Here is a 17734-nt window from a genome sequence, read left to right on the forward strand (position 1 = left end):
TCTTCAGGGGTATTATGCGATATATGAATGCAATTACAATACAAGACAATAAATCTCATCCTAAACTACTAACTCAATTACCATTGTTACAATAGTGACCACTTCGGACTTAACTCCATTAGTGGCCATTGTATGCAAGATTGCTAGCAGTGACCACAATTGTGCATCTGGCAAGGTCACCAGTAAAAAAAATCTTCATTGGTTTTAATTTTGTATGTCTCCACACATCAGCAGTCATTTACGCAATGCCCTATGGCATGTAAGAAAGTACATCAGCAATATATATATATATATATAGTGTGCAAATATCAGTTTATCAGTTCTGAAAATACACACATTTTACTTCTATATATACACACCCTTTTCAATTTTAGAAACATACCTAGTTCAACCTGAAAAATGTTTTTCATTTACTACATTGGCCTCACGTATGGGAGTTACTCACCGTTAGCTGGAGAGCTACTCATCGTAGCACCTTGTGCTAATGTGACCAGCAAAATGGTTTTCTAAGTGTGACATTGCTAGTAACCGCATTGTGTGTCTGTGTGAACATTCAAGCTGGTGATCAGCGAAAGGACAGAAGTTCAGTCAGACGGGGTCGCTTTGAGAGCGAGGCACCTTCGCTGTAAACAAACCGGAGGGGCGGCGCGCTTCCTTGTGGCCTCTGGAGGGATTCCAGGGTCATGTGCCGCAGTCACTCAGTTTAGCAACAACTGTCGCGCCGCGGCAGAGGCGTCTCTTGGCAGGGGTGAGCTGAACGTTTTTCTTTCTGTCCTGCACGTATTAAACATTAAATTGCACTTTACGCTGTGGGGTGTGACACTGCTTGTGTATTTCGTAACTTCTTGGCATGCACGCTGACACAACGGGCTTGTGTGTTAATAAATTACATAGCAATGAGTTTGGCTGAGAGGGCAGCCCCTGCAGTGCCGCCAGCCTGTAATCCCGAACTGGAGAGATTTCTGTACATTTTGCTCAATTATGGACTAGTGAAACAGATGAGCCCTGTACATTTTTATCTTGTTAAACCAGGGTGCCCTTGTCTGAAAAGTCAGTGAGTGCCGGGGCTGCGGATTACAGTTGCTGTCAGAGAGGTCATTTTTTTTTTTTTTTTTTTAACAAATTGAACTTTCGCTGGAAGCTGCCTGGGCTCCGTTAAATTCAGGTGCAGCGAGAGTTTAAAAGACCCGTTTCCGGGCAGTATGCATAGTAGAAAGGTTGCTGAGGAGTGCAGAGAAACTAAACCTGCGCTACCACTGATCTACGCCGAGACAGGCTGGGAGCGAGCATTGTTGGAAGCACGCCAGATCTCCTTTGCACGGTGGGATTGTGTCGACAAGCAAAGGGAACACAGCTCTGACACAATGTACTGAATTTACAATCGTATCCTCTCTTTAGTGCTTGGGGTTCAGGCTGCTGATACCTGCTGTTTGGGGCCGGTTGTTGGGGCTGCAGGTTCTTTCCTTTCTGACCTGAATTCTAGGCTTATTTTATTTCCGCAACAGCTCTACAGTGTGCCACATTGTGTATGTCTTACTTTAAAGTAATCAGTTGCTTGCTTTGAAGACATGCATATCTATCGCTTATTAGAAGGGTGTTTTCTATTTTGTGTGGTGTGATGCTGCAACCTGCAAAAATATCGACCCGTCAGCATTTGCCAATTGACGCCACACGTTTCTTGATTGTTTATGTATCTTTCTGAAATGTCAAGTATACTATAGACATAGTATCCAACTACGGTCCACCTCAAATGTTGGTTCAAACAGTGCGTTGCAGTAGCCTCGCATTTTGGTAAACAAAGAATTAACATGTAGTGTTGCACACTATCTAACCCTGTTTACAGTCCCTTCATGTATTAGTCTGAGGGTTAGTTGTACTAGTCACATCAGAAGTAACAACACTGCTCTTAAAAAGTACATTATAACAATTGTTGTCCTCTCAGCATAACACGACCCAGAGAATGTAACTACCTACTGGGGCCTGATCCCCAAATCTTCCATGGCAGCATCCAAGTAATTGTACCATATGTCTCCGCCACCCGCCATAAGCTCTGACCTCCCTTTCATTTTTAACCCTTTCAGTTGTTCTTTTTGTTTGCTCCTACTACAACCAGGGGTCTCCGAGATTGCCCCAACAGCCCCTCCATAATATGGTTATCCGACATTGGTGCCATCTCAACAGATATAACTCGTGCAGCGCACCCAACTCTCAGCCCGAGAGCTTATACGTGTATCTAGTGGCCATGATTCTTATACAGACTTTGTACTCCATTCCAGCAGGGCAGCGGAGGGGTTCACTCTGCTGGCCTGGCAGGCTGCAGCCTGCCCTAATTAGAGAGCTCCGCCTGCGTGGCGGAGATGTCTGGACCCTAAGAGGAGCTGCCACCACGGTGGCTCCACTGAAGACACTTTAGCCTTATTGAGCAGGTGCCATGTCCTTTGCGCCCGCGCTGCAATGCTTTTTGTTTCACAAGCACAAGCTCCGAAACCAAAAGATTGTGTTTCCACGCTGGTTGTTTTCGCCAAGTGTGTGGGGGTCTCATGGGGCCCGGAACAGGAAAAATGAACATCAGAACTTCCTTCCACAAGAGGTTGGTTGTTCAGAGGTGTGTAGATCGACAGCCTGATTTGTTCAGAGGCGTGTAGATCGACAGCCTGATGTCTGTGAGGCTCTTGGTCTAAAGTTTCTGACAGCAGAGGCTCTACCAGCAGAAAGATGATTACTCCCCGGACTCTAAATAGAGCAGGTGAACTGAGAATGTGGTGGATGCGGTGCACTTTTGTGGCAGAGGACAAAGTCCGCCAAACCCTAAATATAGACCTAGGTCTGAAAATAAAAAAATGCACATTTCCACCACACAAGCCAGCAGCAGCTACCCAACGCATGGGGAAATCCATTGGTTATGCAGGAAACATTCTAAGGCATAAGTAAAAGTTACATATGCTCCCATTAAAAAGTTATAGTAAATTAGCTTGAATCTTTTGTTGCATGAAACCAAATTACTTGGTCTCAAAATTTCGCCCGTTTCGTATCAGTCAACTGGATTCCAGGATCTGACTCCAATTTACCCCTTAATCCAACCATCACCAGTTCTGCATCGTCCCATATCACCAGTTATTGAGCAGGAATTCTTCTGCTGCCTCCAGCGCTGATAGTTTGGTTCCCTTTGCGCGTTTCAGGAGTGCTGAGGGATCCCTCCCAAGCTTTACATACCCTAATTCAATGCACTGGACAACATCAATTCTAATCTATCTTCGTGTTGTAAGAGCAGGGAAAGCATTACATACATGTATAGTTCAGTTTGTCTTCATGAAAGTGCACTTTCTCTGTACAAAGCTAATGACTATACTCTCCGAATAAAATATGCACCCCTCGTTGAATACTACAGAGTTATAATTTAGCAGAGTTCAATATTCAATCCCACCAGGGCTACACACTCCATTATTTCAGATAGAAGCAGCCACACTCATGGAAGCTGTTCAAGTAATTTGATGTTTTATTTGCCAGTATCTAATATTTAAAAGCATCACTTCTGAGGCAACCCACTCAAGTTTATGATCCCTCTTTCTACACCGGAGCTAGAAGGTGGATGGAAGTGGGGACGGCGCCAACAGGGCAGCATCAGGAGCTTGGACATAAACTGTAGCATCAATTCAATTTAAGCTTTCCACAATTGTCTTTCTACAATGAAAGTACCAGTGCATTCTGATAAAGACAGTTCACATCAGTGGAGAAACAAATGCATTCTGGTAAAACTGCACATATTACCCATAGTATGTCTAAATAGTTTGAATGATTATTTAACATATAAATTTGCCGGCATTTTACGGGTTAATCCAAGCATAACGTTGCATGCGCAATTAGGTGGGCTGCAGATTATGAGATTATTGTGCAACACCACCACATGCTGAGCTTCATGCACTACCACTTTACGCAGGAACACAATGTCTCTGGTGTGTCGTCACTGGGCTCCATGGATGCCACAGATCAACTGTCCTATTTTTTCCAGTGCATCATTGTACTGAAACGTGTCATGGCCTTTTAGGCCAGCACTACTGATTTGGGAGGAAATGTGTTCCTTGTTGCACACTGGAATATTCACGGGGATTTGAATGCTAAATTTTGCAGTAAACACCACACCTCCACAATTTTCCCCTAACAAATTTCGAGACGTCAAACCTGGCCAAATTTATGGGACGAAGCGGGTGGAAATAAAGGAAAAATATGCAGAATTTCGTGTGGCTAACAATGATTTGAAATATTATGCTTTATTTTTCCCCAGAAGAATTTGGAATACTAGGTATTTACTGTACCCTATAAATACCCCAACTAGGATGACAGTATTAAATGGCTGTGGCAAATACCACCCTTATTCGGAGCCATTCAGAATGTTGGTGAATACCCGGATCATAGTTTTTTCTTTCTTGATGTTCGGTCCCTATGGAACCATCCAAGTAGCTGTCCAACTGCAGGGCCCATGTCTAAGACTTCCATGAATCGAAAGCTTTCCTCCTGCACTTTCAGCTCAAAGGAGTTTGTCAGGGATTTCAGCCTTGGATGTTGTTCCCACAGGGTAGGTTGAGCGAATTTTGGAAAACAAAAACCGGGAGATACCACAGCATAGAAGTAAAACAAGACCGTGGGGCACAGGGACTCTGACTCACTTGACAACACTCATCAACATATTAAACAAAAGACAATGGGGCGCCAAAGGAAAATTAAATTAAAAATTGCACTTCTATTAATCAGCACTTACCTCTCGCTGTGTTTTGTTTGCCCCTATGAACATTTCAAGGGACAGATGTTGAAAAGCCATGACTGTCTCAGCAAATCTGTTCTGCAAAATTGCCTAGACAGAAAAACTGCAATGCTCTTCGCCATCATTCTTGTTTACAGTTGATTAAAAGTGCATTAAGAGGGCAGGGTTGCACTATGTAGGACTCCGCATGGCCCTAAAGCAAGTAAACCAGTTTCCGGTCATGTGATCAGATTGGGAAAAAAAAAGATAGAAGAGATCAAAGACTAGACTTGAGTGGAGGGAAACAACTGCACAGGGTCTGTTGTATATGCTTCTTTAGGCCCACCATTTCATTGGTCCTACTTTGAATATACACACCATTGCTTTTTAATTCTAATTTGCATCTTATGTTCTGGAAACCCACTCACCAGTTAACGTGTGTCAAAAAGCCAGCTCCACTTCTGATTGTCAAGCATTTTTCACATCTGCTCCATTCCTTTTTCTTCTCCTCATGTCTTATTGCTTCCTGATTTTGTTTTCATTATTAGTGATGCCTTTCTTTTCCTTTTCATACATATTCCATCAAGCTTTTCCCACTTGCATCTCTTTACCATGGGTAACTACTCTTCTTCACTTGACGAGGGTAAGGCTGTTTCCACCTCTTTCCTCTTCTTGCATTACTTTGTTTATCTAAATAACCTGCATGTGAAATGACACACCTGTAGCATCCTGTGGTAGCTAATAGTGGATAGATATAGTATTGTGGCACGATTACATTTCAGCCTAATATTGTATTCTGTAAAAGTTGACTTACCCATTACCTTGGATTTTCTTCGTGAGATGTAGTAGGTATTTGCAGGGTGTAATAAAAACAGGCAAATAAATGTTCCTGTGTTTGACTAAATTAAGGTGCTAATGTAGTCATTGGGGCCATGGAGAATACAATCAATCAAGAAATTTGTAAAGCGCGCTACTCACCCGTGAGGGTCTCAAGGCGCTGGGGGGAAGGGGTGCTGCTACTGCTCGAATAGCCAGGTCTTGAGTAGCCTCCTGAAGGTTAGTAGGTCCTTAAATACAAGGGCACCTGTAAAATCATACCACATTTATCATTACAAAGAATTACAGTCCACACAATCCATTAGTTCTCAAATACCCTTTTTCTTTTTGTTTCAGACTTCAACTATGTACAAAGTCTGTATATAAACATACATAAATAAAGTTAACTATATACTGGCTAAGGATCCTTAACATAATAAAGGGCAATCTGGACCCATTTACTCAGCTGTGCCCTTGTTGCGAGTCTGGGTTTTATGGGAATTAAGGAGTGTACCATTTCTAGTTTGATTTAATTCGATTACTCGTGCCTATATAAGATAAAACCAAGAATTAGGTTCAACTTTTTGGTTATTAATAACAGCATTAGTTTACAGTTTACCATCTTTTTGCGGTTTCTAACAAATGCCGGGACTCACCTATCAGGTGCTTGAAGCAAGTCATGAGCATTTGAACATTTCATTTAGGCAAATGTACTAGCGAAACCAGTGTTTAAGTAAGACAAGGTTCCCTCTGAGGCCTACATATATAAAATATAGCTGCTTCTGGTCAAGGAAGCTGTTATTAACTCCCTAGTAAACATTAATACAAACTGGTAGCTATTTAAGTGGATCCGTGTCTGCCTGAAGAACACTGTACCATAAATCGATGACCTTTACGACATGCAGGATACATGTAAGAATGTAGCTTGTCCCACTGTATCGCCATCTGACAGAGTCTCTTCTTAACACTTTGCCCTTCTTGTATCCGTCCTTCTGTACTGTAGTTGGTCAGCAAATGTACGCCTCTTGGTCACCAGAATGGGGCCTTACAAGTCAAATGCTATTATGTAAATGCAGAATTTAATTCATGGTCTGATATTTCACTGCCAGAGGTGGTTGGCTGCACTAGCTTGGGCCAAGAAGCTGCGGGCCTGCTCACCGCGAGTAGCATGAGGAAGACAATGGTTGATGTTAAAGGGTCTCCATAGGTGTCCTTACAGGGCAATCGGCAATGCGTGACCTGTCGTTTCTCCTGCCAACCCCCAGCTGTCACTCCCTCACTTAAGTCAGACTGATGGAGCATTCCAAAGTGAACAGCACAGATGGTAGGTAGCCTGTCATCTACTATGATGTACACACTGTGTGTTCATGCACGTGAACACACAATCCCTCACAAAGAAACAAATACACTGCAGCTCCCAATGAAGCAAACACAACTGTGAAACTACTTCAGAAGCCAGTTCTAATTAAAGCACATAGTAAAGACTGTAGAATTCCTGTGCCAGCATCTATGATGTTGATTCTGAGCACTAGGCATTGTGGGGCTGATTCGCAAGAATATTTACGAGTCCAGGAAGTCTTACTACAGAAGTACTCTTTTACGTACCCTTACGTTCCTTTGTGAATGGACACCAAAACATCCAACTCCCTTTTTGTAAAAGTGCAAAGATAGCGCAGTTCTTTTAGTTTGTACTAATTGTATATGACTATTCTCATATATTTTGGGGCCAATTCACAGAGGTATATAAGAGTACATAAGCGAGTACTACAGGAGTACTCCTTGACATGCCTTAGTTAATTGGCCCATTAGTTGCTGTATTAGGCCTGTAAAAGAGATTGACGCATATACAGCTGACACGTCATGTGTTTGGCTGTCATCACTCTGTTTAGTGACATAACATTTGAAACAAGGCTAGAGGTATTAAAGAGGAGTGGTATTAGTAATTGTTTAGGGGACAATACGTTGTATTAAATATTTTCCTCTGCACCCCTGGACTCTGCTGTCACTGCTTGATTTGAAATCACAGGAAAAGTTTAACACCCCTTCATGAAACTCTGCTGATGCAAAGTCAAAGGCTCTCCTTCGTAAGAGATTGCAAGACTGTTAACAGAGCTAATTTCAAGATTTTTTTAGACATGCACTTAATTAAATTTAAAAAAAACAGGATACTTAAAATGGATATATACATCAGTGTGGATGGTTTGAGAAAATATCCGTGTACATGCATTTCTTTTTACATAAAACATGTTTATTCTACACATTTTATATAGTGTACAGCATGTTGTGTTCGATTACTTGTGATCAGTTTGTGGTATGATGAAACAGTCTGTGCTTCAATCATGTAGAACTCAGTATTCTGCTAAAATGTTTTCCATTTTTAACGTCAAAATGTTTTAATGTTACTTCAGCCGTCTGCAAAAATATATCTCAATTAACTGCTTCTTAAAAAATTACTCATTTCATACTTCTTTTTTGTACAACACACATATTTAAAAAATCATATACCATTTATATAACTTTAATCATAACCACTTGTCTGAAAATATAAAAAAAAATGCAAATTTTGCAAAGTTTAAATCAACTGGGCTTGACCAGCAACAGTGAAAGGTAGATGCCATAGTTTATCAGGTATTACATCTTTACTTCATGTTTTTTCAACAAACGATTTTGCTTTTTTTCTGGTTTTCCACTTATGCTTGAGACCATGCTAGCTCTGATCAACGTTAAGTTGATGAAATGCAATTTTAGAAGTATTACTAGGACAGACAGAACAAGATATTGATGGTCAAACCCTGGTGACGTTTCCTCATGTGGTAAAGTCATCTAGAACTATAAATAGTCAATGGCATTAAACATTTAGAAAATATTTTGAGTACGTTTCTTCTCACGCTATGAGATCAACGCTGGGGAATGCCGTGATATTAACGCAGATGTTTGAAGGGTGGTGATGGAGGATGTTACATTATGTTGCGGTTTTTTTCCAGAGTTTTTTTTTATTTTATTTTTAGAGTTTTTATATAGCGCAAACTTGACCCGAATCCAATCAGGTATTAGAGCGCTTTACATAGCACCAGTTATGTTACATGAGGACATACATTCATTTTTTGTTAGGCATGGGGAGATTAAGTGATTTGCCCAGAATCACAGGATGTTCAGCGTCGTTACCGAGACTCGAACCCAGTTCCCGAGGTCCGAGGTCGAGCGCCCTAGCCGTTAGGCCAACTCCTCTCCCCGAGTGAGCCTGACCACTGGCAGGATGTCTGCAAGAGGAAAGACTACTCACTATTGTTGATAGTGTAGTGCATTAGAGACAGCATAGAATCAGTTGGCTCAGTTTGGGTAAAAGGAGGTGACTTTTGATCGAAAAGTTGGGTGGCTGGCTGAGTTTACCCTGATATCAAGCTGGAGGACATTCCAATGAAATGCAATACGGTGGTGAAATGAGGGCTCGTACGATAGTGTGTGTGTTGTGTAGAAATAGTGAAGAGAAAGAGTGGTGACATCAAAAAAATGAGTGATGAGAGAAGTTTAACAAACTATTATGGCATGTCAGTGTTTCAACTGTAAAAAAACAGCATGAGAAGTTTGAACTAAGCTCTGCTGCTGGTGGAAAGCCAGGTGGTCTGTCCACTGCAAAGGGCTAAAGGTTTGTGATGAAGGAGAGTATAACACGTTTGTTCATGAAATGTGTCTCTATAAAGGATTTAGCAGCATATACAAGCACTAAATAGTGTAATTTTCTGAAATTGGCAGGTATATAGTGATGGTAGATTTGGTGAAGATGGAATATAGGGCATTTTCTGTGTCAAACAGCGCTGAAAGCTTTCTGGTTGAAGAGGAAAAAGTAAGGACTTTTTTGGGTAAAGAGATTAGTGGTTGTGAAGATGTGTGAGAAGAGATCAGACAGTACAAATTTCAATTTTTTATGGATTTAGCATAATGCATTATAAAACTATCCAGTGTATAATATCATTGAGACAGTTGGAAAGTTGAGTGTGAAACAGGGTTATGAACAAGAGTGAAGAAAATAATATTTGACTGTTGTCGCCGTAGAAGTAGCAATAAGAGGACATAATGTCATATCCATCAAGGTGATGTACAGTAAGAAATGTAAAAGGCCTTAAACTGTTCCTTGGGGAGTGTCTCCTAGGAGGGAGTGGATAAGGGATGGAGGAGGCCTTTTTAGATGAATGGGCCAGTAGGCATTCATTCATGTCTTGCAGGTAAAATGCCTGTCGCTATAATTCATTAACAGTGTATGCGGCCACCATCGCGCTGCACGTATGAAATATGACGGTGACTGTAGTCCCAAGTTACTATGAGGGTGCTCTTGATGCACCTCTCCCAGTTCAGGTCTAAGTCCAGAACCTACCATAGGTCAGTAGACGCACACAGTATTAGTGTGTGAGACATGGCCAAAAATGTAAAAAACAGGATCACATTTATGCAATTCGGGCACGCAGGGAAAATCTATATAATTTGCAGGGGACATTCTGTCCCAACAGAAACACTTAGCGCTCTTACGTGGACTGCAAGCAAACATGCTAGAGATAAAACACTTACAAACTTGGGACAACAATACAAAACTAGTAATCATGGTTGTTCCTAGCACTTCAAGCTGAACGTATATAGTTTACAATGAGGGACAGATGACCCTCATAGCTAATACTTATATTCTACTGTGGAGGATTGTTTTGCTCCAACTCAGAAAATTCTCACAGCGGTACAGATGGGCATTTTGAAGGAGAGTCCTTTGGCACAGGGAAAGGTAATAGTTGTAGTTCCATACCCATGATTGAGGTTGCTACTAAAGCTAGTAAACCCAATGCATGTGCTGTACACCTTCATTGGTTGCAGTGGGCCGTGATGCAAAATATGACTGATGTAAAGTTCAAATATGATCTAACAAACCTGCACCAACTGCTCCCGGATAAATCAGAAGGCCGTACAAGACCATGAGGATAAACTCTGTCACCAGATTCCAGACTGTGACTGGTCAAAGTCAAAAGGAAGGTCCCATTTCCACTGCAGTTTGTTGCTGTGGCCAAAGCCTTTGGGTAAGCTAAACTTTTTAAAAAAAGAAGTATAATTAGGAAACAGACCCTTCTTACCTGTCCTGAACTCCAAAAAGGGCACAAGGGCATCAATGTGCTTACTGCTTCTGAACTCCCTTGGAGCCAATTCTGAGTTTGGTCTCGAAGCACTCTGAGTTTCCAGGTCCATCTGTGTTGTTGTTGCAAGTGGAGGCCTTCAGAGAGGACATGCTGTGCATTTCTGGCACTTTAACAGCTCCCTCAGCTGAGCCTTTGGCCCCCAAGGATCCACAGGGGATTTCAGTAGGGCTTCCACCAGTGGGTCTGCCTTCAGCACCATCAGTGCCCCTTGAGACCATATTGGGTTTAGCACTGGCCATAGTGCCGGCACCATCTCTCGTGCCAGTTCCACAAGCATCAACGTCGGCGTCCAGTGCTATTCAACTCTGAGCTGCATCCACATCAACATCAGCCACAGTTAATTTCTGTGTTTAGTCGCTTTGCAGTCCTTCTGACTCTGATACTTTACTCTTATCACATGGTAGGCCCCAGGCCTTGCACAATCCTTTTTTCACAGATTCAGATAATGACAACTATGACGACAGGGAAGATTGTGTTTCCCAGTATGACAAAGAAAACTGATACAAGAAGCTTCAGGATGCCAGTGAGCTTGGCTTCACCTGATACTAGCCCTGTCACCCCCCAGGCACCGGAAACTGCCACAGAGGAAAGTGCCTCATTTGCTGTTGTGATGTGAAGTGCAGCTGAAATATTCGATTTACGGCTGCCAACAGTGGAAGTTAAAACAAATGTTCTGACAGAAGTCCTGAAACCTGGTCATGCTCCCACAGAGCCACTATTTCCTTTCAATTATGCTCTTACAGACACTTTTAGGTACCTGGGCTAAACCTTCTCTAAGGCCACCCACTATTAGACAAGTTGCCTGTCACCATTGCACAGATCCTAGCGACCATACCGTTCTAACACAACACTCAATGCTAGACAGTTTGGTGGTATACAGGCTTCAACTAGTAAAGTCACCCTAATGCCTTTCCTATCACACCCTGACAGTGAGTCAAAATGAATTGAGGTATTTGGAAAACAGATTTTCTCTTCCATAAGCCTTGCTCTGAGGTAGGCTATCGATAGCTGCCTCTTTTGTCTTTAATCCAATGCCTTTTGAAGCACAGTGGCTCAAGTTTTCCCAGCTGTTCCGGAGAACCTTCAGGTCTTTCGTGCCCGGGCAATTATGGATGTCCGCAATGTAGCAACATTTTAATCACATCTGGACTGGACACAACTGATTGTGTGTGACATGTCATGGATACCAGTGTGGCTCTTTGGCGTGAGTCCTGGATGAGGTCTATGGACTGCTTTAGGTATGTCCAGACATTATTAATGGACCTGCCATTTCACTGCTCTTGCCTTTTTGATTAAAAAGCAGATATGGCCTTCGAACATTTCAAGGATAGCAGAGACACAACACTTTCCTTTGGCCTTTTTACTGTCTTAAAGCCATTCTATCAGCAATTCCCCCTCTCCGTGGCTACAGTATGGGTTTTCCATTCCATCAGTGACAGACTCCTCCACCAATCAGCAGGCTTTCAGCCCTTTTGTGGCAGAGGTCGCGGTTCACAGAGACAAGAAGGACAGTAGAGACTACGTGTGGCTAAGTTCCTTGCCCTTCCGGCAGCTGCAGCCACAAAATCACTTTAGTGTTTCCTTGCCGACACACAGCCACTCTGTCGTAAGCAGAATCTAATATTTCCTCCAAGAGTGGCAGGCCATCTCGACAAATAAATTGGTCTTTCAAATATTTGATTGAGGCTCTGCTCTTCAATTCTTTTGACTCCCCTGCACCTTCCACCACCTGCAGGGTGTCTGACTGAGGACCATCTTTTCGTCTTGAGGTAATGCTTGAAGGCCTTTTTGGCCAAAAAGGCCACAAGAGAGGAGTTTGGCCTCAGAAGTAGATCCTGGGTGTTACTTCTTCTACTTCCTTGTGCCTAACAAATGCTGAGGCCTTTGTCCTATTTTAGATCTTCGCAATCTCAGCGCCTTCCTGCGGAAGAACAAAGTCAAGATACTCATGTTAGCCCAGGGTTGCCTACCCTGGAGACTGGATCGAGGCATTGGACCTGCAGGATGATTATTTTCACATCCCCATCCTGCAGGCACACAGGTGCTTCCTGTGGTTCTCAGTAAGCAAGAAGCATTTTAAATTTGCAGGACTCCCGTTTGGCCTCACTGGTGCCGATTGTGTGTTGACAAAACTGATGGGGTCGGTCGCAGCACTCTAGGTCCAGAGTACCAGTCTTCCCCTAGCTCAGGGACTAGCTGTAAAAGGTAGGCTCACCCCAGGTAGTCGAAACCACCTCCAGAAGACAGTGAACCTCCTAAAATCATTGGGGCTTACTTTCAAAATGCCGAAGTAACACCTAACTCTTTCGCACTTGCTCCCTTTCATATGAGCTATTCTGGATATGGTATAGCTTTGCGTCATACTCCCTCTGCTGAAAGTCCTGGACATTCAAGCTATGATCCCATTGTTTCATCTTCGTTCCTGGATCTCAGTATGGATGAGGGTGTTGGGGTTGTTGACCTACTGCATCCTGCTAGCCAAACACACCAGATGGCATATGCTGCTCTGCAATGGAACCTCGTATCCCAATGGGCTTCACATCAGGGAAATCTGTTGAATTGTATCAAGATTTTAGAGGAGACTGCAAAAGACTCGTAGTGGTGTCTACTGGGCTATGATTGGGTCAGTGGCAGGTCCATCTCCTTATCCCACCCAGAGCTGATGGTGATCGGATGCATCGCAACAGTGTTGGGGTGGCCACCTGGGAAAGGTGATAATAAGAGGCCCTGGTCTCCAGCAGAGACTCAAATCCATATTAGTCTATTGGTGTTGAGGGTGATTCACGTAGCATTAAAGATCTTCCTATCCACCATCAAAGGAAAGTTGGTGTAGGTGCTCATGGACAACACTGCCGTCATGTGGTACTGCAACAAGTAGGGCAGTGTAGGGTCCTTGGCCATAAGTTAGGAATCTCTACCCCTCTAAGAAGTGGCCGAACCACCAAGGGATTTTTCTGAAGGTGAACCACCTAATGGGATCTTTAAATGCCAGGGAGGATGAACTCAGCCACAGTGCCTTGCAGATCACGGATGGCAGCTGCGCTCAGAGGTAGCGCAAGCTGTCTTCCAACGATGGACAGAGCCCGGGCTCGATCTTTTTGCCATCAGCAAGAATGTACGATGTGAGGGCTGGAGTTTCCAAAACAGCTTTGGCTCGGAGATGCCTTCCATCTACAGCGGAGCTCAGGATCCTGTATGCCTTCCCAACACTGCTTCTCCTGCCATAAGTTCTTCAGAAGATCAGGACCAACTTGGCCCACCTCATCATAGTGGCTTCAGATTGGGCCAAGAGGATGTGGTATCCGGGGCTCCTGGGTATGAGCATCTCTCCTTTGATCAAGATGGCGCTTCGAGAAAGCCTTCTAATGCAGCAGGAGGGCAAGGTGTTACTCCTGGACCTGCACACTTTGCAACTCCATGGTTTGAGATTGAGTGGTGACAGTTGATCTCCTTCAACCGGCATCCTGAGATCATTGATGTCATCGTGGTGGCGAGGCATCCCTCCACAAAATCAGTGTATGCAAGTCAATAATTTGTGGGTTGGTACTGCACCCTACATAACATTACAGGCAAAGTTGTCTGAAGTATCTGTCCCTAGCCCAGCAAGGATTTCCTTTGCGCACAGTTACTAGCTACTTATCAGCACTTTCATCAATGTTGCTGTAGTCGGATCAACCTTCTATATTCGAATCACATGTTGTGATTAGATTTTTGAAAGGTTTTCAACATTTATTTCCTCCGAAACCCTTTGTGATGTCTCAGCGTAACTTGAACCTAATCCTCACTCTACTCATGGGCAACCCTTTTGAGCCACTACATAGTTGTCCCTTGAGACTGCTGACCTTAAAGACAGTCTTTCTTGATGCCAAAACGTCAGCTAGATGTGAGTGAGCTTCAGGTGACTTATGTAAGTCCAACGAATACCACCTTCTTCCTAGATAAGTTGTTTATAGAGGACCCAAGCTTCATTTCTATCGAAAGTGGTTACGCCTTTTCACGTCGAGCAGTCTATCACCCTTCCAGGATTCCTTGCTCCTCCTCATTCCTCAAGTGACCTTTTAGTTATTATTATAGGAAACGTTTTCTCAGTAACTGTGTGTGTTCAACTTCTTTCAGAATTCTTTATTTCTTTTTAGAGTTTACATTATAACCTGTATGCATTATGTGATTGAGGTAAGTTTGGTATAAAAGCAACCGTGGTGGGTAGCATCAGCGGTGTTACAGCACCACACTCACCCTTACTATTGCTAGGGCTGCAGTGTCTTAGCATGCACACTGAACATATCCAAATGATGCTCTGCAAGGTAAACAAAGGAGAGAATCTAGTTTTCTCGTATGAGTGATGGTCAGCAATTGAGCTCTTAAGAAAGGATAACTGTGTGACAAGATCAGATTACCAGAGAATACCTTTTGAGGCTGTGTCATTTCATGTCACATACACTTTTACCAGTTTAGTTTGTTCAGCTGTGGTGCCTCCACCCTATCAGACATAAGGCCGTTTATTAAAGCGACTTTGTCCACAAATAACTGGGATGTCCAATGCTATATTTATTTTCCTAACTTCAACTACGTACATGTATCCTCTTTTGTAGCATTTTATTTACCAGCACAGTTTACATTCGTCTGTGATAGTTTAGCTGTGTTAGTTTAACTTTTTGTGGGACCTTTAAGAGTTGAAGGACCTACCAGTCGCCTAGGAAATATCCTTGTTAATTCATACTTTTCTCAAATGCTTCGATTCAGTCTGTATGCCGTGTTTAGATCCGCTTTTTACAAGTGTCTCAACGAGACTGTTCATTCGCGTAATCCAGGGAGCGGTTTCCTCAGGAATTATGTGTTAAAGTCATGATTTGGCTTTTTTCACTTGTAACACCTGAACAAGAGGAATCCTTTCCTTTAGAGTTTTCTTACAAAGTGAGTCAAGGTGCAGCCTTTCCCCGGACAACTGGAGAAAATCCAGATATTATACAGAAATTCACCCGCACTTTGAAACTTTTTTTTATTATTTAGTTCAAACAGCTATGGGAATGACACAAAACCTTTTGTGTTTTCCTATAATAGCTCTTTCGTTGAACTGTTTTATGGCTCTTTCGTTTATCTGTTTTAGATTTCCCACTCAGCTCTACAGACTGAGCGCATGGGATGCATACTCAAGACTGCTCTTCGAGATTTCAATGGCACATCATGTTTTTGGTTTCAAGCTCCTCAGTGCTGTAAGATTTCAATAATATGGGTAACTCAATGAAGAGAAGTGGAATGGTACATTCTCGGTCATTTTATCTTCAAATTTGATTGATATCCTAGTAGCAAAGTCCTAGCCTCTTTTAAAGTCACATCCCTCCTGACTGAAATCCACGTTGGTGCTCCCCACCGCAAGATACCTGTGGCACTGAATGTGGTCTGTCCTTTCACCTATGTGTGGACAGGAGGATCCTCAACCATGTGCCCTCATTCAGTCACCTTGCCATTCATCCATGCCAACAGGTGGGCAGCATTTTTTCAATTTTCTTTATTGATATTCACAAGAAAACTTCGCAGGTGGATATCCATACATCATAAATACAGTTGCACCTCATACATATTCCGGACACATATCCACTAGTAAGAAAGCACACCTGGCTAGGATGAATCAAAACAAATGACAATGTTGCCACTAGGGCTCCTCAGGGGCAGCCTCTCTGTTTGTAAACATTCTCTCCTGCCCTTGTGCAATAAATAGTCCATAACTCTGACCGTGAATGGGAGCTAGTTCTTCCTTCAATATTGGGCAATATCCATTTTAGTGATCAGGAACCCCTTAGCAACCAAAGTACGGGTAACGCTCAAGCCAGCACTCCATCAGGCCTAGCAGTGACATCTTAGTGTCTTTATTCAGTTGTTCTGTATACTGACTCCTCCGGAGTTCTGGATTCGCCTCTATCAATTGGAAATTTCCAGACATTCCCAAATCTGTGTAATAAAAAGTGCCCAGGGCATCCCTAAATCTTGGACTATTTTAGTTTTGGGATTTGCTCATCTTCCACAACCATTCTGGAGTATAGTAGATTTTATGAAGTTATTTGAATTGAATGAGTCCAAACCGACAAGAGATGGCTAATGTGCATGCCCCTGCTTGCCAGTCCTTAGTCAGCATCTGGACTTCATTTCGTCAGAGTCACTTAAGGGAGCCCTGATATTCCATTGGTATTCCAATATTTATGGATTTTACCTCTTAGTCATTGGGCCTCCCACACAACTGAGGGCTCATCCGGCTGAAGCCGTGAGCCGAGGAGCCAGGGGCCCTACTCATTCAAAGCTTGGGAAGGACTTGAGACTGTCAGAGTAGGAATAGCTCCACTGCAATTATAACAATATTTATTTGCATACATTAGCTGATATTTTATATTCCTTCTGACAGCAAGTTATAATCCTCAGTATGTGTTTCAACATGTTTTAACTTATAGTGTAACCTTTATAACGGAGCTAGGTACTTAAACTATTTTCTGATGCCTTTTTCCTCAGATCTGGAAGGGTTTGACTCAGTTGTATCTGCTGGTGAGAAGCTTAATCATCCCACTGCATCGAGACCTAAAGCCGGTGGTAGACGCCCTCCATCCCAGTCCCTGACCTCGGTATGTTTCTATTGTGTTGTACAGATGAACTCCTATAAATGACATTACATAAAACATATTGGCATTTTTAAATGTTTTGATCTGATTTGCAGACGGCTTAGCAATAATGTTTGCAATTTAGTGGTTTTGGTTCTCAGTTAGACTTGCGTTCAGGCCTCTGGAGTTACGTCTGTTCACAGACAGCTCCACCTGAGTGCTGAGGACCACATCTCTTAAAATGTCTTTAAAAAATGTAAAACGTTAAGCCAGCTGATTACACATTTACAACAATCCTCTAAGGGTCTAAATCCACCTTCACATGCTTGACTCAAACTCAGTTCCAAATTGCACCACCCTGTGATGTGGATGGACCTGAACTTGTAACAAGTTTGACAGGGCCCCAACACAAGTAGTTC

General features: G+C 42.8%; 1 protein-coding gene across 2 annotated transcripts in view; it reads left to right on the forward strand.

The window, feature by feature from the left end:
* Nucleotides 1-17734, forward strand: part of SH3KBP1 (SH3 domain containing kinase binding protein 1) — a 1226118-nt gene that overhangs the window by 1101148 nt on the left and 107236 nt on the right. For both annotated transcript variants that reach the window (XM_085622521.1, XM_085622520.1), the window contains one exon: nt 17230-17339. In XM_085622521.1, the coding sequence (XP_085478647.1) occupies nt 17230-17339 (110 nt within the window). The remainder of the gene's footprint in view (nt 1-17229; nt 17340-17734) is intronic.

Source organism: Triturus cristatus, chromosome 8, assembly GCF_964204655.1.
Source record: "Triturus cristatus chromosome 8, aTriCri1.1, whole genome shotgun sequence".
Classification (NCBI taxonomy): Eukaryota; Metazoa; Chordata; class Amphibia; order Caudata; family Salamandridae; genus Triturus; species Triturus cristatus.